The sequence below is a fragment of the Marmota marmota genome, unplaced genomic scaffold (assembly GCF_001458135.2).
Source record: "Marmota marmota marmota unplaced genomic scaffold, marMar, whole genome shotgun sequence".
Lineage (NCBI taxonomy): Eukaryota > Metazoa > Chordata > Mammalia > Rodentia > Sciuridae > Marmota > Marmota marmota.
Window position 1 is genome coordinate 14903344 of NW_026000082.1, and position 24699 is coordinate 14928042.

The following is a 24699-nucleotide window of genomic DNA, read 5'->3' on the forward strand; positions in this document are numbered from 1 at the left end:
TAAGTAATGAGTCCCAAGGAAACATTTAATCTAGCCTTGACTTTTTGATATCACTTTCTGAGTGATTAGTGTTCATTTCAAATAATCCACAGTCCTACAGAGAGAGACTGCCTGGTAAAGATATAAACCAATCCTTACCCAACTTCTATTTCTTTTTCTTAGTGCATCTCTTGTCTGATGAACTGGTATAGATGTTTCCTTAAAACAAAACAAACATCATGCCTTTTTTTTTTTTTAAATCAGTCCTAGACATCTAGTAACTTAGAAAATCTAAATCCTTTAATTTTTTTAGCTCAAAAATCCAAAAGCAGGAGTGATGCAGAGACTTATTTCATTACTGGTAGATAAAGGAGAAAGTGCTACTATCTTCTCTCCTCTTATTTTCAGTAATAATTAGTAGTACGTATGGGGAAGGTTAATGTTGATAACTCTGGGGGCAAACCCATTGAAGAGCCCCCTTATACTATTATAGTACAGTGTATTTTTAGTGTTTTCCTCCAACTCCTTTAAATATGCATTTTTTTCTTTTTAATTTATACACAATTAACCTGCTTTCAAAGGCCAGCACAGTAGAAGACTAAAAATAATGATCATTACAATTATAACAAATCTTCTGCCTAATACTGTACAGTTTCAAAGCCAGCTTTTACTTACCTTATCACATTTAAACCTTCGGAAAAAAAAAAGTCCAGTGAGGTGGTCAGGGCAGAAATTACTCACCTCAATCAATAAACAAGAAATCTGTGGAAAAGAGAAATGACTTTCCTAAGATCAGGAGGGTAGGCAGTACTTGAATCAAGGTCTTCTGGCTTCTGGTCCAGGTCTCTTTCCATTATATCACATTGCTTCTGATTGTCAGTGACATTTACTATCATTGCTGTTTTATTACCAGAGGATTTAAGAGTAGAAGAAATGGACTTTTTTCAAGTGAAAACTATTGTGAAAGTAACATGTTGAAATTTAGTCTATGCTTTTTATCTAACTTAGCTTGTTTTTGCTTGTATTAAAGAGAAATAAGTAGATAGACTCAATTGTGACAATTATGTTGGTGCATATGATTGAATAAAAATATTCAGAATTAATGAAGTTTTGCACTTTTTAATTATTAATTAAGTCTTCTAGCCTTTGTACAGTATAATCTCAATATATTTTGATGCAAAAGTAAGAAAACAGAAACCTGTAACCAGACTAAAAGAAAGATAATATAACCAAACAGTACAATCTGTACAACAATGCACAACTCACATGATTGATAATACCTGGAGAGTTATATGAAATTTCTATTTTCCATTCCAATAGTTGTTTTAAGATAATTAACTTGATTAAACACTTTTGAATTCTAGTTATGTGTAACTCTTGTGCTATTCTCTCTGAATTTATTTGATTTCATCATATATCAATGTAATTCATACCTCCCCCTAATATTCCAAATGATGTTTTTAGTGTGCTAGAGAATTCCATTTTATTCCTAATAATAAAAGAAATTTATTTATATCATCATCACCTAAGTTCCATCATCACCTAAGTGCCATTTTATCTACACCAAGAAAAAACACCCTCTTTGGACTATTTAATATTTTCTTTGTTTCTGGTACTGGAGATGAACCCAGGGTCTCACACATGCTTAGCATTCATTCTACCACTGAGCTACACCCCAGCTCTTAATATTGTTTTAATTCTTCTATATAATAAAAAATGAATGAAATATAAATAACCTGTTGATAGGCAAATTAAATGCCTGACACAGAATATACCATATATAACATGCACTGTAGTAGTTATGTTACCTAAAATTATCATTAATGAATTTTTGCCATATAAACTTGCTTGTATTAGACTTTTTTTTCAAATTATATTTCATTTTTTATTTTCCTTAAGGTATGCTAATACTGAAACATGTAAAAATTTAAATGTATCTTAATTAAAAACAAAAAATGCCTGTAGCAGATACTCTTCATATGTACCCTTACTACCCTGAGAGTTATAAAACTAAGGTATTATTCTACTAATCTAAAAAGTAGCAGATACATACTGGTATTAGAGGGTGTGTGTGATTGCCATATTTTTGATGTGTTACAGTTTTCTGGAGCCCTGCTCTATCATCTAATGAAAATTATCGTTGGCTACCGTAATATATATGTACATATACCATATGTAGAAAATCTTCAAGATTCCAAAGCATTCTTGGTAATGTAATATATACTCAGGCTACCAGAGTAAGCTTTCTAATCTAGATTCAAAAATAATGACAAAAACTAAGTCTTTTGTGATACATGGCCACATTTTGTTTATCAGTGATGTGTTTACTTTCCACAGATGTGTCTTGCTGAATCAGGGATCTCTTATCCCTGCCACCGACTTACTGTGGGAAGAAGATCTTCACCTGCACAGACTCGGGAGCAGTCAGAAGAAGTAAGCCTGTTTGTTAGCTTTTCAGAAGGCCTATATTCTCCACCCACTTGCCTACTTCCTATTCTTTTTATCTGCCACAACAATGCATTGGTAAAGTTAATGTAGCATGAATAAAGCCTCAGTAAATTCCTGAAGGCAGAAACTTTCCATGCAAGGTTATTGCTAATGTGTTCCTTCATGTTCTGTTAGTTTCATATTTCAATAGACAAAATTCAGATTGATTGTTTGAAATAATTTTTACTTAGAGCTGTCAGGTTAACAAAGAGTTTTATTTTTTTTTTTTTCTCTGCTGTGTAGTTGACTACATTTATTGGGATTGATTCTGGAGGTCCTTTAACTCATTGAGTTAGAATACCTTCTATGAACCAGATATGTCTGCATTTGGATAATAAAGATGAAAAACAATGTACCTATATGAAGGATAATAGATCTGTAAATTGGTAATGACGACATAATATAAAAACTTTAGTGACAGCAGTACACACAAGGGTGCTGTGGAAACAAAGCAATGAGGCAGATAAGATGGAACATGCTATGTATGTGCCTCTGTATGTCTGTTTAGGCCTGTAGGATATTTTTTTAACAATTTTTAAATTTTTACTTATTTATTTATTTTTATATGGTGCTGAGGATTGAACCCAGTGCCTCACACGTGCTGGGCAAGTACTATACCACTGAGCCACAACCCCCGCCCCAGGCCTGTAGGATATTAAAAGGTAATATCTTAATTCTGTTCCATGTCTACAGGTAGTAATTCTATGCCTAACTTTGACCTTGGTTATAAGGGGATGGTAAAGCAAACATAGACATTACAGTTTTTTTCATTTAAAAAATATTCAAGCTGGGTCTGGTGGCGCACACTTATAATCCCAACCTTTTTGGAAGGTTGAGGCAGGAGGATCACAAGTTTGAGGCAAGCCTCAGCAACTTTATGAGACCATCAGCAACTTAGCATGACCCTGTCTCAAAATAAAATCTGAAAAGGCCGGGGGGAATAGCTCAGTTGTACAGTGCTCTAAGTTGAATCCCCAATACCAACAACAACAAATTATTCAATCAAAGCTGGGGGTGAATCTCAGTATTAGAGTGCTTATCTAGCATTAGCAGGGCCGGGTTCAGTTGCAGTATTGGGATACTGCAAATACATCAATAAAAAAACAATACATATACAAAAATAAAAAGTACTTAATGAACTCTTACTATGCACTGTGAGAAGTTATCACCATCATTTTAAATGAATATGAATATATATGCACCGAGCATCAGAGCACCTAAATGTGTAAGGCACACTTTAATAAGGAGTGAAACAGAGTGTAATACAGTAATAGTAGGGGAATTTAATATCCCACTTTCAGATCATCCAAGTCAAAAATTATTGAAGAAACATTAGATTTACACTATATACCTTAGACCACATTGGCCTAAGAGACTAAGTGAAGCTGTAAAGTATTTCCTTTAGGGAAAAAGGTAAGAGTTCTAGACTTAATAAGGAAANGAAGTTTTCTCTGATTCCTCCTACCTCTAATAAATTAGGTACTTTCCTCTGAATTTACTTGTTTTATTACTTATCACTCTATATTATAATTATCTGTATCTGTCTCTTATACACATCTAAGGTATATAGTGTAAATCTAATGTTTCTTCAATAATTTTTGACTTGGATGATCTGAAAGTGGGATATTGAATTCCCCTACTATTACTGTATTACATACACTCTGTTTTACTCCTTATTAAAGTGTGCCTTACACATTTAGGTGCTCTGATGCTCGGTGCATATATATTCATATTCATTTAAAATGATGGTGATAACTTCTCACAGTAAGAGTTCATTAAGTACTTTTTATTTTTGTATATGTATTGTTTTTTTATTGATGTATTTGCAGTATCCCAATACTGCAACTGAACCCGGCCCTGCTAATGCTAGATAAGCACTCTAATACTGAGATTCACCCCCAGCTTTGATTGAATAATTTGTTGTTGTTGGTATTGGGGATTCAACTTAGAGCACTGTACAACTGAGCTATTCCCCCCGGCCTTTTCAGATTTTATTTTGAGACAGGGTCATGCTAAGTTGCTGATGGTCTCATAAAGTTGCTGAGGCTTGCCTCAAACTTGTGATCCTCCTGCCTCAACCTCCTAAAATGCTGGGATTATAAGTGTGCGCCACCAGACCCAGCTTGAATATTTTTTAAATGAAAAAAACTGTAATGTCTATGTTTGCTTTACCATCCCCTTATAACCAAGGTCAAAGTTAGGCATAGAATTACTACCTGTAGACATGGAACAGAATTAAGATATTACCTTTTAATATCCTACAGGCCTGGGGCGGGGGTTGTGGCTCGGTGGTATAGCACTTGCCCAGTATGTGTGAGGCACTGGGTTCAATCTTCAGCACCATATAAAAATAAATAAATAAGTAAAAATTTAAAAATTGTATGCTGTAGTTGCTAAGATTTGCAATAAGAATGACTCTTCCATTAAACTTTGAAAAAGGAAAAAGAAATTCCTGTGAGTTTTGCTGTCACACTTCAAACTATAAAAGTTATGCCCACCGTGTCTGATAAGTCTCCACTCTGCTCTCCCCTCTCTCTTCCCTATGGTTTCCTTTCTATTTATATGAGCCATCTCCCCCACCCCCTCTAGTTTCCTCGAATGAGAGAAAACATTCATCCCCTGACTTATTTCACTTAGCATGATGTCCTCCAGTCCTATAAGTTTACCAGCAAGTAATATAATTTTATAGAATGGGAATTTCTTAAATGCTAGAACCATATTTTATCTCTGTATTCCTAACTTTTTAACTTGTGCCTCAGCATAATAGGTAGTTGGTGAATGTCTGCTTCAGGGCACATCTACTTCAATTATAAGCTTGCTTTAATGACAGTTACATGTTCTAAGTTTTTGTCTCAAACAGTTTGGTTATCATCCCCTCCAGGAAGTTTTCTCTGATTCCTCCTACCTCTAATAAATTAGGTACTTTCCTCTGAATTTACTTGTTTTATTACTTATCACTCTATATTATAATTATCTGTATAGTGCTTATAAAGAAGACAGACTATCTTTCACACAAGTCCAAATGTTGGGCTTTATAAATGTTTGTTGAATGATAAAGAGACTAAATGAATGCAATATATAGCTGAAATAGAATGTTTTAAATGTTAGGTGTTTTTAAAATTCTGAATAAATAGCTTCTAGATTTAAAGAATCTTCGAGCTTTCATGACTGATACCAAGATATTATCTGTTCTCCTCAGCAAATATTAATGGGAAAAAAAAAGATTATTTATCTCACTTTTTAGAAAAAGCTTTTCCTAACCTGTTAGATGTCTGATAAGAAAATATGAAAAGATTGGGAGTTCCTTATACATAATTAAGTACCTCATTCTTGCAGATACTTCAATAATTCATATTTGAAATATACTTTTTTCAACAAAATTGGCTTTTTATATACCTCCCTTTAAAGATGATATGGTTGTAGGATTTCATTTTCTAGGATTTTTAAAATTTATTTTTTTATTGTAGATGGACACAATATCTTTATTTATTTTTATGTGGTGCTGAGGATTGAACCCAGCACCCCTTACGTGTGAGGCAAGCACTCTATCGCTGAGCCTGAACCCCAGCCCCAGCTCCTCTTTTTCTAGGATTTTAAGAGATTGGGATATTCTATTTTTTGTGATGACTGAATGAATAATGGGTTATAGAGTCACATAGAGAAAGTAAAAATTATATTGTTAAGAAAAGAGGATATTATTTGATTGAAAACTGAATTTGGAGAAAGAGAATTTGGAAAAGGAAGATAGATGTGGGACAGTAAGATAAAAGGGATAGAAAAGAAAAAAGGAATAGTCCTCTCCCATGTCCCTTAACCCTGATATTTATTAACCTATGCTTCTCAGGGAGAGATGAATCCTAGACAGAACTAAGGGAGAGGTAAATCCTAGGTAAAACAAAGTAAAGGGTAGATGATAATTTAGCTGACAGAGGATGTAAGGTTGTCATGCTGGTCCTTTGCTTATTCCACTTACCTGTGCATGGTAAAGCATTGTAAAGGAACACATAGTGGATCTTTTAGATTTGAACCTTTACTTCTTTAAGCCACAAAGTTAAAGGGAAAGTCATGCTGAGGATATTTGAAACACAGAAGGAATTCAAGGGCAATTGTCTTATAGTGTATTGTTTGAAAAGGAAACTTCCTCCTTTAAAATAAGAAGGGGTGGGGCTGGGGTTGTGGCTCAGCAGTAGAGCACTTGCCTGGCAAGTGCTAGACCCTGGGTTGGATCCCCCGCACCACATAAAAATAAATAAGTGAAATAAAAATATTGTGCCCAACTACAACTAAAAAATAAATATTTAAAAAAAGAAGGGGTCTTGAATTTTTTTTAAGAGAGAGGGAGAGAGGGAGAGAGAGAGAATTTTTTTTAAATATTTATTTTTTAGTTTTTCGGTGGACACAACATCTTTGTTTGTATGTGGTGCTGAGGATCGAATCCGGGCCGCACGCATGCCAGGCGAGCGCGCTACCACTTGAGCCACATCCCCAGCCCGGATCTTAAATTTTTAAGCTGTTGAATAGCATAAACAAGGAGGAGATCCAGCTCTACAGAACAAAGGGAGGGTTAGGATTGTGTATAGAACCAAGACTTTTATGAGAAATAATGGTTGAGTCAGAATAGCAAGTTAATGGCTTAAGATAAACACCACTCATTAATGCATGAACAAATATATTTCTTATTTACCTTGTCTATTGAAAGAATTGGACTGTCTTAAAGACAAGAGAAAAAATATCATCATTCTGGGCATTAATACTTGAGTATGGCTTTACTTGGTGGTGCATGCCTATAATCCCAAGGGCTGGGAGGCTGAGTCAGAAGGATTTCGAGTTCAAAGCCAGTCTCAACAATGGTGAGGCACTTAGCACCTCAATGAGACCCTGTCTCTACATAAATACAAAATAGGGTCGGGGATGTGGTTCAGTGGTCAAGTGCCCCTGAGTTCAATCCCCAGTACCAAAAAAAAAAAAAAAAAAAATTAAAAGGATTGGAAATGTATAAAACACCCCTGGGTTCAATCCCTAGTACAAAGAAAGAAAGAAAATGCTTTTACTTTTACCTGCCAAATATAGGTTAGTATGATCTTTTTGAGAAACATAGCTTACTTTGATTCTGATTTTTCAAGGTGTACCTATTTCCTTATTTATTGAGCTCTTAGTTGTGTACTATAGGCTGAGGGTAAAACAAAGATACCTGTCTTCCTTGAGTTTATAAGTGTCCTTCATTTTTTTATCAGTCTCCAACCTTTGGTTTACAGGTTTTATACCAAGTTTAGAAATGTTTATGAGCCTAAAAATAAAAAATATTAAGCATTACTCTAGTAAAGGTGACTTCTTATTTGATAAAACTTTTATAAAACTAATGTCCTACTGTGATCATATAACTTTAAAATTTGATATGCTAAAGTCAATATGTATCTAATCAGGACTTTTCTTAAATAGCAAAGCACCGATGTTCATATGGTTAGTGATAGCGATGGAGATGACTTTGAAGATGCTACAGAATTTGGGGTGGATGATGGAGAAGTATTCGGCATGGCGTCATCTGCCCTGAGAAAATCTCCAATGAGTGAGTATTAATAGCTCTTTGGGGCCAACATTATAATCTCCCTTTTAGTATTCAAACTTAAAAGAAACAATGAACTGGAAACCCTTTTACTGATCCTTAGGTTTGGAGAGAGAAAATAAAATGAGTGGTCATTCTTCATTAGAATCAGAGCCTTTCAGTTTTATTAAGCCTAGAAATTCTCAACACATTAGTAAAAATTATCCAAAAAAAGGAATGTAACTTATTTCATATGTATAGTTCTGACTCTCTCTCTCTCTTCTCTTGAAACCTAGAGATTGATTAAGAGGCAACTGTAATTTCTGTGACTGGTACTTGTTCCCCACATCTGTCAGAGATATCAGTGTGAAGACTAGTAATACTACTTTTTCATTTGCCGGTACCCATCTTTGGAAGGGAAAACAAAAGTAAAGTAAATGTACCATCTTTCTAATTTGCACTTGCGAAATGCATACTATAGAAAAAAAGAAATGCTTTATGCAAAATGATCATTAAAGTAAATTCATAAATGGCCCATTTGCTCCATGAAATTAGGGACATCCTGTGGGCATAAATACATGTAGTATTTACATAAAATTAACAATTTTCAAACCTCATTGTTTGAATGGGGTATTTAAAATAACTTCATATTTTTCATATAATTTAATCACAAATGTCTATTTCAAGAAAACATTGAAATCCTAATTGACAACTGGCACGTATTTTAGATGCTTAACAGGATTGTATCTTTTAATTTCCAAAATTTATGAGCCTGAAATTTTTTAAAGGTTCTTTTTGATTCTGGTTTGATGAAATCTTCTAATGTATATAGAGTTAAAATGTTCCCTCAGGTATATCGCAGAAGCTAAAACTTAATTTTATTTCCTCTTTATTGATTAAATATATTTCTTATATGTGGGATTAGATGTTATGTGGTTTGTTTTTTGTGTCTATTTGTTTTGTTTTTTTTTTTTGTTTTTGTTTTTTCTTTTGTTTGTTTTTTAGTGCCAGAAAACGCAGAAAATGAAGGAGATGCCTTATTACAATTTACAGCAGAGTTTTCTTCAAGGTAGGGTTAGGACATTAACTATATAAAATTAATGTTCTTTTATGCTACTGTGGTTTTCTTTTAGGCCAATTTTAATCATAAATTGTTTAAAATTTCTCCTCAAAGGATATGTTTATCAATTTATGTAGTGCTGATAGAGAAACACATTGTTTAGTGTGAGATAACTAATACATCATTTATGCCACTTCACTATGTCTTTATAGAAGTTTAAGAAATTGATCACTAATTTTAATATATTTATTATATTCCCCCAAAGGAATACCATACAGGTTATGATTTTTAGTATATACTAGAATAGACAAACCAACCCACACACACACACACAAAATCTGTAAAACAATGTTAAGTAAAAGGATAATTTAAAATTTTTAAATGGAAGTGAATTTTTTTCTTTTGATTTTTATTTTGGAGTTCTTTACCATTTCTTTTTTTAAAACTATAATATAATGTTTTACGTACCTGGGGGAGTGCTGAGGTATTAAAATATAAAGAGGATTACTATTTAACCTTCAGTTTGATATAAAGTATATTTCTCTTCCGTGTTATTTTCTGATGAAATATAATATTGGCACTATAAGAAACCATTTCCCCCTTTTGCATTGGAATTTTTAAATATGTGAACTAAAGTGGGAACTTAAAATTAACATAATAGTATAATCTTACTTTTATAAGTGAGTAACCAAGAATTTGCTCCTTATAATTGAGCAAATTCATGGTTACTCATAACTTTCTTTTCTTTTTCCTTTCTTTCTTTTTTTTTTTTTTTTGGTACTGGGAATTGACTCCAGGGTTGCTGTACCCCTCAGCTACACCCCCCCCCCCCCAGTCCTTTTCATTTCTGTTTTGAGACAGAGTCTAGCTAATTTATTGAGACTGGCCTCAAACTTGTGATACTCATGCCTCAGCCTCCTGATCTGCTGGGCTTACAGGTGTGCACCACCACACCCAGCTCATAGCACTTTGGAAATTCACTTGCTAGATAGTGTTCTAATATTAGTATAGACCAGGAAGAATTGAAAAAAGTAATGAAGCTCACTTCCAAGCTTTTAAAAACATAGTTTAATATTTGGTCTGCAATAGACATTAGCCCAACTTTACCTAGCCCATTGATTAGACTTGAGAATTTTGAAATGAATTTGAAATGTATATTAACTAATAGACTTAATTTTTCCTGTAGATATGGTGACTGCCATCCTGTATTTTTTATTGGCTCATTAGAAGCTGCTTTTCAAGAGGCCTTCTATGTGAAAGCCCGAGATGTAAGTGCAATCTTGCCTGTTCTGTTTAAAAATACAACCCACATGTTTACCACTAGGCCTGAGGCAATGCTTAATGTTTTCTATTTTTGTTTTGAGGTTGAAGTCTTGATTTTGCTTCTGGTTCATCAATTAGGTGAAGACCTAATCTTCACCAAGATGCCCATTTCAAAGGGAGGATTAGTGTAATAGAGTACTGCTGGTCTTTATAGAAGACATGTCAAATTCTATATTAGGGGTTTTTTTTATAGGGGGGAAAGCAAACATACTGACAAGGGACCTGGCTATAATTTAGTATTCTTTTTAGTTACATGAATGAGAAGTTCTTGATACAGGATTTGCCCATAAGTCTTTTCTCAAAATTATTATTCCGTGTAATAATTATCTGTGAGGCCTGTTTTCCCAGACCCCTAGTGAGTGTCTGAAACCTTGGATAGTATGAAACCACACACACACACATACACACACACACACACACAGGGTGAGCATCACTATTCCAACAATCTAAAATCCAAAATGGAGTGTTTCATATTTTAGATTTTTGGATTAGGTATTCTCAACCAGTGAAGTCTATCTAAATTTCCAAATCTGAAAAACTCCAAAATATAAAACACTTCTGGTCCTAAGCATTTTGAATAAGAGATACTCTGGGCTGGGTGGTGTGTTCTGGGGAAGGTGTTATAATTAAAGAAGGCAAAGAATTTTGAAAATAGAGTTTAATTGTGCCTCTGAGTCCTCTGTATACTAATTTATATTAAATTCTGATGTAAAGAAAATTCATTTTAAAACAAATATTTTTAAGATTTAATTCCAAAATGATAATTAGTAATCAAAGCTAGAGGTATGTCTGACAGATAATGAAGCAAATTAAGGAGCAAATTGTTCTTTACCCTTAAAGGTGAAGTACCCCTTAACAATTAAATCTATGTAAGTACCTATTATTTTTAAGGAAATGCATCATTCTGTTTATATATTTATGGTTTCATAAATGAAGGTTTATGGAAAATACTACAAAACAAATAGAATGTTTTCTAACATCTTTTAATGATTAACTTTCTAATACATACTCTGCATTTTTTATGTTAAGTTTGAGTGAATGTGTTTGTGGGTATTTAATACAATTGAGTCATTACAATCCTTTTATAATCGGTTTTTACTTTTTAATATTGTACAACCATTTCTTCTATATTATTTATAGTGTTTTAACTTTTTACTATTAAACAATTCAATATAGGAGGCAGTAGAAGTAATAATACAGTAAAAATTCATCTAGATTTATTAATAATGAAATTTTTTGCCATATGTGCTTTTTTCATATATGGGCATCCCAAACTCTGAATGCTTTGAAAAGTTTGCTATAATCTGACAAAACAACAGCATTTGTAAATTAATTATTTAAATTTGGATTTATAATTTTGGTGAATATTTTTAGATGACTTTTTATTTTAATTCTTCAGTGATGAAAAATGGCAAATGTTGACTTCAGCATTAAGTAAATTTTGCAGATATAGCTTGGTAGTAGAGTGTATGCTTAACATGCCTGGGAACCTGCATTTATCCCCAGCACCACACACTCACAAAATTACTTCTTAAAATTCATACAAACAAATGGAAAATAAATACAAATAACTAAAACAAAAGTTTTAAAGTTATTAAAACCAAAACCACATAAAACATTTAGTAATCTCATATTCATTATTTTTGACTGAACCTTTTGAAAGTACATTATAAGCATCACACTTTACCCCTGAAAACTTCAGCATGTATTTTACAAAAGTCGTGATACTCGCACTTAATCACATGAAAAAAATTAACAATCATTCTTTAATATCCAATACATATTCAAACTTCAGTAGTTGTCCCCAGAATATAGATAGTTTTTAGTGGTTTTTTGAACCACACTCTTCTGAACGATCATAAATTGTATTTGAATGTTAGATTTCCTAAGTCTGTTTTAAGCAAGCATCAGCTCTCCCTTTTTTTCCATGACATTTGTTTTGTGAAGAAATCAGGCCAGATGACTTGTAGATTGTTCCAAATTCTGGATTTGTGTGATTGTTTCCTTGTGAAATTATTTACCTTGTTCCTCAGTCTGTATTTCCTGAAAAAAATTTGATATTAGTTCTAAAAACTTTTTTAGATTCAGGTATTCACTTTTTATAAGAATTCTTTGTAAGTAATGCTAAATATTATAACACAGATTTTAATGATTGTGGAATCTTTCATTGTATGGCCATGCTATTATATTTATTTACACTGTTGGTCATAAACATATTTGAGTATCTAATTATAGATTTAAATAGTCTATTTTTCAACTCATTCCTCAATAAAAGTGTATTTGGATATATTTCTGCTTTCAAGCAAGATTGCTAAGCAAATGTTAGGGCCTTTCATAATTTAAACTAATTAGATATTTGAAAAATCCTATTTCAAATGCTTTTTAAGATATACTATGTATACTTCACACATTATAGTTTTAAATGCAGATATTTAAATATACAGTATATTATAAACAAAAAAACTTTCACTAAGTATCTTGTACAGTAAATTGGCATTTAGATTTATTCTCACTGATAATCCCCAAAGGAGCATAAGCTCTTATTTATTAAATCCTGGGTATTTCTAATGAAACAATTGATAGTTTGGTTTTTATTAGTGTCTAGGTGTTTTAGAAAATGAAAGTCATTGGCTTATATAATTAAATGTTTTGCTTCATATTAAATTCCTACCAAAATTCACTAACCTGTCTGGTTTGCTAACACATCTTTATTTTTCTCCCCTTGTTCAGGGTTTTTTCCTTTTCTCATTTCTCATTTTCAAGTTAGAGAACAGTTTATGCATAGTTCATTACATTTTCTCTAAATTAAGTAAAATGTAACCCTATGATGGATAAACAATCTAAAATTAAATCTAAGCTGGTACATTTAATATAGCCATCAAAATATATTGTACATATCCCTTTTTAGTTGTATGTGTATAGTATAATAATAATAATGCTGTGATTTCTATAAGGCTCTGTGGTTTATAAAACATTTCATATATGTTTTATATATGTGTATTATATATATAAGTATATATATGATTATTATATATATAATATATATATTACACATATATATGATTATTTGAAACCTATTACAAACCTGTGAGATAGGGACATTTAGTACCCATAGTCTCATTTTAGAGATGAGGAAACTCTGAAAATCTACATGACTTACTCAGACATGTCAACAGTAAGTAGTAGTGGCCAAATCTGAGCTCATACGTTCCAGGATAGGTAAGTATGGTTTACTCTATGATAATATTTCAGTTTTGACTGCTACCTACTATACTTTATAATTCAGTTATCAAACTTCATCTCTACTTTTCATATTTCACCTTTGAGAATTAAGACAAATCTTATTCAATATTATTTTTAAAATATTCTGAAAGAACCATTTTTAAGAAAACAGTTTACTGGTGTTCAAACATTCTAAGGCAAGTTTGACTTATACTGTGGCACTCTTACTAAATTTCTTTCCTCTTAAATATCACATGTTTAATTTAAACTGTGGGAGGCACATTAATTTTACCAGGGCAACAGATGAGTCTCGTACCGCTTTCTTCAATGAAAGTGAGAAATTGAGTTCCAAGAGTAAATAAAAACAAGATTGAAGGTTTAAATCCTCTGCTAGGCTTTTTGAACTTATATACTCATTAAATGTTTATTGGAGTGGTGGGATTACAAAGGATTTGGGGAGCTTCATCAACTGGTATATAGTTAATCACTAAGTAAAACACTACATTTGATAAAGTGTTTCTCACGATGCCACATTCAATCCATCTTAATGAAAACTGCTTCACAGTGATTTCATTTGAGAGTACTTGTTGGTGAGAGTGTTCATAATTTTCTTCCTTTTTCTTGAGGAGTTTGCAGTACTGTCCAAAGCAAAGCTCCAACTTCAGCAAAGCAGGTGTTCTAAAGTTCTGTGTTTGTTTTAAGTGTATCATGACGAAAGTTTTGACTTCTGTTAACAGGTTGATCAACTTTATGATTTCCTTTCTTGCTCTTAACTATGAAGGATGCTCATCCAGTTGAAAGTTATAAATATTTATCACATGCCCCCTAAGGATCTGGGATATAGAGATTTCCTGCCCTCGATAATCTAGCAGAGAGAAGACAATATAAAACAGATCCATATAATACAATTTGCTATAAGGGGTTCCTCATCTACCATAGAAGTTCTGGCAGCAGGGGGGTGATTTCTAGAGGAGATAACAATGATATGAATCCTAAAAGATTAAAAAAAAAACTTAGGCAAGTAACAGAATTCTGTAAAAATTTAAAATAAGTTCAATGACAGATTAAAATGAGGGAAATAAAATCAGTTTGTTATTAGTGGAGCAAAAATAAATAAATAAAAACCCAGTTGCTTTGCACGGAATGGAACTGGGAAAATCACTGAGGGCCACTCATGGAGGGGACTATGATTCTCTAGCATTAGCTGACATTTAAAAAATAATTTTAGTAGATCTTGTAATGTATCTTTAGATAAGTGAGAACCAGTGTTATCCTCCTTAATTAAGTTTGCAAAAGAGTTACCACTGGCTATAACATGATTCCCTAGGAATTTCCAAAGAAGATTCTGTTTCTCTTGATAGGCTCCGTTCCTCTCATGGCTTTACCCCTGATGAATTTTCTTCTTCTACACAACAAAAAGTACCCTGGAGAACAGTTAAACATTTATACTAACAAAAAATCAAGAGCAATAAAAATCCCAGTGCCAGGGCTTATCTTCCATATGAAGATAGTTTCTTTCCCAGGCATCCCTTTGGGATACTGAGCTTTGATATCAGTAATCCTTTTAGAGTCCCTAGGTCTGACTTCAGGCCCAACACTTTTTCTAAATATCATACGTAAGTTAAAGAGTACTCAGATCTTGATTTCTACTTGATAGCTCCATGACCCCAAATAAGTCATGAGCCTATTTCTAATCTGGGGAGAGGGGAAACAAGGAGTTGATGAGAATATCTACTTCATATGATTAAGGATTAAATGATGCTATCCATAATTAGTATCATTAATTATGGATAGTATCAACACTGTGGCTAAGATAGAAGGTGCTATTTAGCAATTTTAAACAAATAAAAAAAGACTGGTTTTCTTATTCAGTTTATGAACTAGCTCTAAGGACAGTTCCAGAAAGGAATTTTTGAGAACCCCTATGAGCATTTCCATCACTATAATGCATACTTCATTTTAATAGTGCTAATTATTTATTAAGTTTTAATATATATGTGTATGTATATAATATATATTATAATAATTAAATATATATTAATGTATATATATTTTATATCAGCCTATTTTATAGTAGTGCTATTTATACTGCCTTAGGTTAGGTTGAAAGAAATCTAGCTTTTATCTTTTATCAAAGTCTTTTAAGAAAAATAAGTACTACATAAATCTGAGTCCATAGCTCTAGTTGTTGAGTTTCTAGCATCCTATCATCCAGAAGACCAAGCAAATAAACTTCTCTATGCTTTGGAAAATATACCCAATCAACTCTTGTCTGTGGTACCTTTTAAGTTTAAATTCTTTAAATGCAGGACAATTTCTTTTTTACAGTAATTTTGTATGTCAGCTAGTACAGGATCTTTTGCACATGTGTAAGACAAGACCTATGATGCTAATATTTTTTTTTTAGAAAAATACACAAATAATGTTTTTTGTGGGTGAAAAAAATAATACAAATGCACTTGAAGTATAATATGAAACTTACCACATAATTCCAAACTTGAAAGTAAACCCTATTAAATGTGTTTTTTAAGTGATTGTTAAAAAAGAAATCAGTAAACATGTATGTCAGTTGGAAAACTAACATAAGTACAGCTACACCAAATATGCTGTTGTATACTTAGATGTTCCATGAAACAGTATATTATTAGCACCATTTAGAATGTATCATTAATTCTTTAATTTAATCATAAGGTCTTAAAACTATAAAAATTTTTAATGACCTCATTAAAATCATGCTATGAAGCATTATAAATTAGTCAAAATTTTATTAGTTTTAATATATGCTGCCATGAGAAACTTTCTTCCTTATTTACTGCTATTCATGTCATCTTTTAAAAATGGTATTGGTAAATTTAGGAAAATATCAAAAGAAATTTTCCCTCATGAGTTTTATCCATATTTGCATCATTTCTCCCAAAGGGCCATCCTGGTCCTAGAAAGTTTTGTTGTTGTTGTTGTGTGTGTGTGTGTGTGATTTATGGTACTGGGAATTAAGCCTAGGGCCTTTCCCATGCAGATCAAGTGCTCTACCACTGAACTACATCCCAAGCCCTAGAAAGTATTTTTTATTCATATTACCTATTTAAAAAGGATGTAAAGCAAATTAGATCTCTAAGTATTTCATATGTAAGTTCAAGAAATCTGCTCCAAATCTAATCTTAAAACATTCTATCTTAATAGTAAGGGGCATGATAGAGAATTATTAGGTCTGAATTCTGACTCCTTCCCATTTACTAGTTGCTACTAAATAGGTGTGTACTGTTAACCAGGTTACTCTACCTCCCCAAGCATTAATTTCTATATTTAAGACTTTGAAGTATAATACATACCTCACAATGTTGTTTAACAAAATATTAATGCTTACTGTGTAAAACATCTTTGTAATGTATGTGAAATTTATTTGAGATAGTTTGCTTCAAATCACGACAAATCTGGATTTGAAACTAAGCCCTAATACCAATTTGCTTTTTAAGTCTCCCCTTTGTTTTCTCTGAAATGGAGCTAAAATGAATCCTCACATAGATAAGTTATTCAAATATGCATGTTAGAGAAGATGAATAGGCCTATTTACTAGAATATAGGATATAGGTAGGAAAACAATAAGTGATAGGGCAAGAGAAAAGTATGGGAAAGGGAATCATCACAGAAATCTATGAATGCCAGCTATGAATACATTTTGTCATTTTTATTAGGCATTGGTTAGCTTTTGAAAGATTTTGAAGAGGATTATATTGTCAGGGCTATAATACACAAAAGGAATAGTGATATGGTAGCAGTTGGCAAGATGGATTGGATAAAGTGACAGACTGATCTGGTGCATATTTGTATATGTGCAGCTATTGCACATATATAGTGCATATATATTGCATATATATTGTATGTTGAGCAATGATTAGAAAATTGTAGGACATCATAGTTTACAAACTTTGTGGCTCTAAATTTCACAACCTATTCTTTGTACCTTTTCATACACATGTATCTTCTAGTATTCTATTTCTCTCCCACTCTATTTGAAGTGTTTAACAAAATGTAAAGAATAACATTGTTGAAAATTCATACCAGAAAGAGCTAATTACTCTTGAAGAACTCCAAAAATCAATAAGAAAAAGGCTCTTATAGCATCGACTAGCAACATAAATACGTATTTCACAGAAAAGCTTTGGCTCAATACAAAAACATGATTCATATATCATAATATAATGCAGATTAAAACCATATTAATATGTAATTTCACCTATCAAAATACCTGAAATGTTTCTACACATATGCTTATGCAAATAAGAAAGAAGATAAATATAAGGATATCTATGGTAGCATTGTTTAAATAGCAAAAACTGGATGTCCATTAGTAAAAGACTGATTAAATAAATAATGGTACATTCAAACAGTGGAATACCATGTGGCCATTAAAAATAATTATGGGGCTGGGAACATATCTCATTTAGTAGAGTGCTTGCTTCGTGTGTACAAGGCCCTGAGTTCAATCCCCAGCACCACACAAAAAAAGTTACCTCATAGATATTAATGTAGAATATATATATATATATATATATATATATATATATATATATATGTATTCTACATTAATATCTGTATGATCAATATATGTATGATCAAGATCTATTAAGTGAAAAATTTGAGGTGCATAATAGCATATATGACATGGTTTATATTATAAAAATCACTTGTGTTAGGTAGGTAGGTAGATAAATAGACGACAAAAAATATCTAGACAACTCACTTACTATGACTTCAGTCACAATGTTGAGTCTCAGGTTTATATACTTTGGTACACATGGCACTTCACATACTTGCACACTTGATGATTACACTATTCCAAACACGTAGGCCATCTTCTCTGGATTAATTGGGCTAGACTATATTAACAATAAAGATGCCTCCTTCTCCATTACATGAAGATAAGACTAGAGTCACCTCAAGCAGTAAGCTCCATGCTTTCTTTTGTGTTTATCCAATCCGAATCCTCGTTGACCTTCTGATGATAAGTCTTAATAACTAGAAGTACAAGATGAAGCTTTTTCAATATCTGTCAGTTCATTTGCCTCAAGCCAAAGTTAATCCCCATTGGTATATAACTTAGGGCCCGCTGGTATAATGTGAGACTCTTCCTGTTAGGACAAAAACTAATCCATAAATGCATGTCTTTTTCTTCTTATTTTCTGAATTAACGATATAGTTCCATAGACTATCATTTTATATATGATTAAGGATTTCTTACAGCTATTATTAATAAAAGGGGATTTGATTTTTTAACAGAAAAATAAAATGTAATAATGGCTTAAGCAAAATAAAAGTTAATTTCTCTTTCTTTCATGAAATTCTGAGATCATCTGTCCAGGCCTAGTATGGTACCTCAAAGAGTCAGAAACTCAGTGTACTTTCATGTTGCTTTAATGGCAAGGTTTGGATGATGTCATGATTCAGGATGGGTATTAGAACTCCAACAAACACTTCTGTTTAAATTGTCCAGAACTTAGTTACAGAACCACAGTTGATTAACAAGAGTCCAAGAAATGTAGTTTTTAGTTGTCAGCCACTAATCTAATTAAAAAGATGAATGAGAAAAAATTCGTATCTGCCCATTGGTTCTTCACTCTTTAAAAATTACTAGTTGGGTGTTCTTTGGACAGACTGGGAGATTGCCACTCAACCTTTCCGCACTATTAACTAAATTCAAAATTCATCTTAAGTCCTAGAGAAATCTGTTACTGTGTCCCTAGTTTTAAAATTCAGCTCAAGTATCAATTTTACTCATGACCACTGATTTGCTATCCTTACCCCCTCACCATTCCCATGTAGGCTGAGTGTTGTATTTTTTTGACCTCCAGAACTGCATGGCACCCAAGCACAGAAAATTGAAGTAATTTTTCCAAGGTCCACAGAGCTAAGAGGTGGTAAAGTAGGAATTTTGAATCCAGTGTGGCTGCCTCTATTCTTACCATGTTATTATGTCATGATTAAATGCTTAGCTGGACCTGTGAACATCCATAGCAGTATAGTAGAAGTAAGGGGTATACTAGAATGATTCAAATTAGATCCTGGATTTAGTAAGTAAAACAGCTACCCATGTTGGGTTTCTTAGTAGCTTCTTTGGCACATGTGTGTTTGGTTTGGAAGAGTGTTTAAAATAAATCAGTGAGATAGTGATATAAATCACTAATCTCTTTCCCAAAGTCTATTTTGCCCCACCTTAATTAAGTATTTTGGGGAAAATTTGAATATGAACTCTATATTAGATGATATTAGTGCAGTAATATTAAATGTCTTTGTTGTGATAAAGATACAGTGGTTATATCTCAAGAGACAGATACTAAAATATTTGTGGTGGAAGCATGTTATCTGCAACTTTCAAATAATTCAAGGAAAGAAGTATAAAAAGAATGATAGAATGAATATGGGCAAATGTTAATAATTGGTACATCTAGATAAAGAATAAATGGGTGTTTATTAGAATCAGTATATCACTTTTTATGTAAATAAACCATCTCCAAACTTAAAAAACAAAAGCCTGATAATAGTAATGATTCTGATTATTATGGTAATGATAATGATGAAGATCAGAAGTGGGAAAAAGAAATAAAGTCAAGTCCCAACTTACACAGAGTACATAATTTTATACCTTAATTCTTTTTTTTTAATTGTAGTTGGACACAATATCTTTATTTTGTTTATTTATTTTTATGTGGTGCTGAGGATCGAACCCAGGGCCTCGCACATGCTAGGTGAGCGCTCTACCGCTGAGCCACAACTCCAGCCCTATACCTTAATTCTTACTACTCTGAACTACCATTTCTAGAAATTATTTGTGATATCATATTAAAATAATTGAACACACAGATTATGGATATTTTGTCACTCAAAAAGAAACACTTCCATTTTAGTCCTTCACTGTTTCCTGAGTGTTCTGTGACTGGCTCATTTTGAGACATAGCTACTTTCTTTCAGTTCTAGTGTTCTTTGGTTCTATGATATTGTTTAAATACAATAGCCAATGCCACTCAAAGCCAAGTTACATTGGTTGCTGTCAGCTGGGCATTTCCTAAACATCAACTTAGTACCTTAGCTTCTAGATTGGAATGTGAAGATTAGTGAGGCACTGACGACACAATGAGCATCCCAGATACTATTGCCAGTAGGAGCTGCTTAATCTTTAATACATTTTCATGACTATGATTTCTTTCAGAATTGCTTTCAAACCCCTTTTATTTGCATGGTTAGTCCCGGAATCTTCATCCTAACATACTTTTTATTCAGTACCTGCTGTGGGGCCCTGCATAATAAATAGATGCTTAACCTACTTTGTGCACAATCGTTATGACCTTTCTTACCCCATGATCGTACAACTGGTAAATGGCAGAACTCATTTTAGAACAGAGCTTTCTATTATTTTAAAGCTTGGAGACCATTCTTTATACTGTGTTACCAAAACCTAGATCACAAAATGGACATATGAGAATAGTGAAGCTGAGTTGTTTGCCTTTATGATCTACCTGAGTTAGACCCTCTGCCAAATTAGAAAATACAAATAAAATATAGTCTTTTTAGTACCCCAATATTATCATTGTTACATGATTAAATGTTTACTTCCCAACATACCCACCCACCCCCAATTATTTAAGAGCAAAGGAACTTTGTTTTATTCATCTCCATATTCTCAATCTCTAACACATGGCACTCTGTAAATGTTATTGAACTAAATTATTAATGGACCAAAGGAAAAAAATGGTTATAGTAATGGAAAACAAAACACTATCTTAATGCTTTTTCTGTGTACTCTATGCCCCTTCTTCACAGAAGCAGTTTTCTGATTACTTTGCCATTTCTACTCTTCCAGATTGGTTTATGCCGAATTCAATTCTGTTTTGCCCTACCTAAATTAAGCTCAATTAGGTAATCAGAAATCTGAAACTGGACCTCGTTTATCATGCCTATAATTAAAATAGACTGTATAGCCCAAATTTAGTAGTATTTGCATATTATTGTGTTTGTTTTTTGACAACTGTCATAACAGCAAAAGAAATTTTTTTTGTTATTGTTGAATGCTTATCCTGTCAGAGAGATGAGAGCATTTTAATATTATTTCATTTCCCTTTTGAAAGCTGCTGTGGGCGTGCCCCCAGCCTGAAGATCTTTTCCTGATACTCTTTTTTACCATCTTCTTTCTCACATTCAGTTTAGAGTTTAAAGTGGGAATTTTTTTTAAGTGTGTTTTCCTGGCATCTCATGTTTAACAGTGTCAGGGGTTTGTGTCCCTGGAACGAAAACTGTTTCTCCAGAGCCTTTTTTCTCTCAGCTTCTAGTGAAAAGAGGGGCGAGGCGAGCCAGTCGCTTACCACAAAGCAGTGCCACCACAAAGGAAAGATTAAGGGTTTAGAGAGAGGTCAATGTGGGTTTTTCTCTAACTAAACACTTTCCTAAAGTTTCCTTGTGGAAAAATAATGAAGTCATCTCAGAGTTTTTAAAGAATTTTTATTTCTTTTTCACCGTCTGCATTCGCTTGTCTTCTCAGCATGGATGTTTAATCTTCCTAGGCTTTGTGAATTGGCCCAAATGAATAAGTGGTGAGCTGTCTCTCTAGGAGCTAGAGGCTTATTCTAAGGGCCTAATCACTGAGTAAACACATCTTTGCCCTCCCTCTCACAACTGCGATATAATAGTCGAGATTCTAGCACAGTAACCTGGATATTGCAGGGACCAATGCTTTGAAATGCAGAATGGTTGATCCTCCAAAACAGACAGTCCCTGATCTTCGCCCGCCTCTTTCTTCTTTTTTAAATTAAATATTGCCAAAGAGATGCTGTTTTATTGCTTGATATTGTGCATTAGTGCCCTGGATTTCCAAGTTTAGTTTCAGTCAACACTGTGGGCTTCACTTATGGGGAACTCTGCATGTTGGGTTTCTTAGTAGCTTCTCTGGCACATGTGTGTTTGGTTTGGAAGAGCATTTAAATTAAATCAGTGAGATAGCGATATAAATCACTAATCTCTTTCCCAAAGTCTAAATGTTCCATTACAATGTTCTTGAGAGAAATAGGCATTTTAAAGATTTAGCAATTGCTATTGTTTGGTGAGAAATATGCTGATTTAAAAGTAGACAGCTCTCTTGTTCCCAGTGTCTCATTAAATGTAGTTGCTGAGATACGATCAAGCTGAATTAGAGGTTGACATCCCTCTATCTTTTCAGTTAGAGATCTCCTAAGAAGAGGAGCTCTGAATTTGTTTGCAGCCAGGTTCACGATCTTTCCCTAAAGCAGCAGATTCTTGATTCACTTACTAAAACTGATTTAGCATTGTCATTGCCATGTGGTGTCTTTTTTTGCTATGGGGCCGAGGTTAATATCAGCATTCAGGTTGTTTTCCTCAAACAGGCTGGCACCTATGCTAGTTTAGGTTGTAAAGAAGTCAGAAAAAGACCTAGACCTGACCCTTGAGAGACTTAGTCTAGAGGAGAAACTGGTAAACAATTATACTAGTGGGAAGAGCTAGCAACGCAGGAAAGGAAGCTCTTAACTTTGCCTAAGAGAATCAGAAATGGTTTCATAGAGGCATTTGCTTTGAACCTTCAAGGTTGAGTCAGAATTTACCAAATAAGTATTTCTCCAACAATATATCTGATTGCAAACTTCCTGCAGACATCAACATAGATGAAGATACCCTGTGTCTTTCCTGTTCACCACTTTATCATTTGTACTTCTTCCTAGGCCTGACACATTGAGTATTTGAACAAATGCTTGTTAAATGAATGAATAGATGAATTAACACATAGAAGCAGGGTGAGATCAGCCAAACTATTTATACAGGAACCCTGACCTTATTCCTGTTACATGCAGTTTCTGAGGCCTGGAAGCACTGATGTTGTAAGCAGTGTAGCAGCTTCAAGTTATGAGTGCTCCCACATGCCTTGACTATGGTGTGGTGATTTCCTTGCTACATTGTAGTATCAGAGATAGAACACTAGACTTGGATTCAGTCAATCTGGTTTGTAGTCCCCAGTGTGTTTCTTACAAACTGGTTGTGGAATTTAGCACAAGTCAGGGTTCTAAACCTCAGTTTCCTCATATGCTAATGAGGTTAGTACTTGTTTTACAAGTTTATTCTGGAGGTAAATGTAAAAATAGCAGGATGATTTTAGAATTTTAATCTGTTTACCTTTATTTAATATATTTACCTCTTTTATAGTACAAAATTTTCTTTTGAGAAAAATATTTTAATGATTATTTTTAAGGCATTGTTACAATTTGGGTTCTTTATCAGGATACTTCCAAGCATCAGACATCATTAGGCATTCATCAGTATGAGTCTTTATTTAAGAATTACACCCAGCAAATGTTTAGTTAACGACTACCATCATATTCCTTACTTAATATGAATGGAAATATCTTAAAACTTCCTTGAAATTTTCCTCTGGCAGAATTTCGCTTATTGGTTTATATGTTTTGTCTTTCCTTTTCCTGATAACTGTGACTCTTAAACTTAGCTCTTCTATAAGGTAGCATTAATAAGTTAGTCAACAGAATTTGGGTTATTTCATTTTTGACATTATTGTAGCTGACATATTGCAAATTATATTGTTCAATTTTAGTTTTTAATTTGAGTTATTTTATTGAATACCCAACTATGACAGGACGTTTTTAAGACAGCAAATGTCATTTCTTAAGGACAAGTTCTATCATGGCCAAAAGAAAAAATAATTTTTCGTAGGAGAAACTACATTGGATATCTTATAAAATTTAAACCAAAAAAGAATTCATGTCGACTGCATATTTTTAAACATCTTTTCAAATGGTAATTAAAATTACATATTCATAAGTAAGGACTTTAATATGGGAATATATTAAGCATTTTGAAATTACTAGTAGATCTAAAACAGAACTTTATTTCAGCCCTTTTTCTTTCAAGTAGAAGAGACTATTCAGTGTTCAAATTAAAAACATAAAGAATATGTAAGAGATGTTTTGCCATCCAATCTTAATGATTAATTTTTTTTCTGCATAGTTAAATGCCTTAGAGTTAATATTTCTCTTTTACATAAAGATGTATTGAACATAAAGAATGGTAAGTCCAT

The 24699-nt window shown here is 33.0% G+C and overlaps 1 protein-coding gene across 1 annotated transcript in view; it reads left to right on the top strand.

Annotated features, from left to right (window-relative positions):
* Nucleotides 1-24699, top strand: part of Faf1 (Fas associated factor 1) — a 375874-nt gene that overhangs the window by 246789 nt on the left and 104386 nt on the right. Inside the window, exons 9-12 of the mRNA XM_015485020.2 lie at nucleotides 2317-2412; nucleotides 7906-8032; nucleotides 9014-9077; nucleotides 10255-10336. Coding sequence (XP_015340506.1) covers nucleotides 2317-2412; nucleotides 7906-8032; nucleotides 9014-9077; nucleotides 10255-10336 — 369 coding nt within the window. The remainder of the gene's footprint in view (nucleotides 1-2316; nucleotides 2413-7905; nucleotides 8033-9013; nucleotides 9078-10254; nucleotides 10337-24699) is intronic.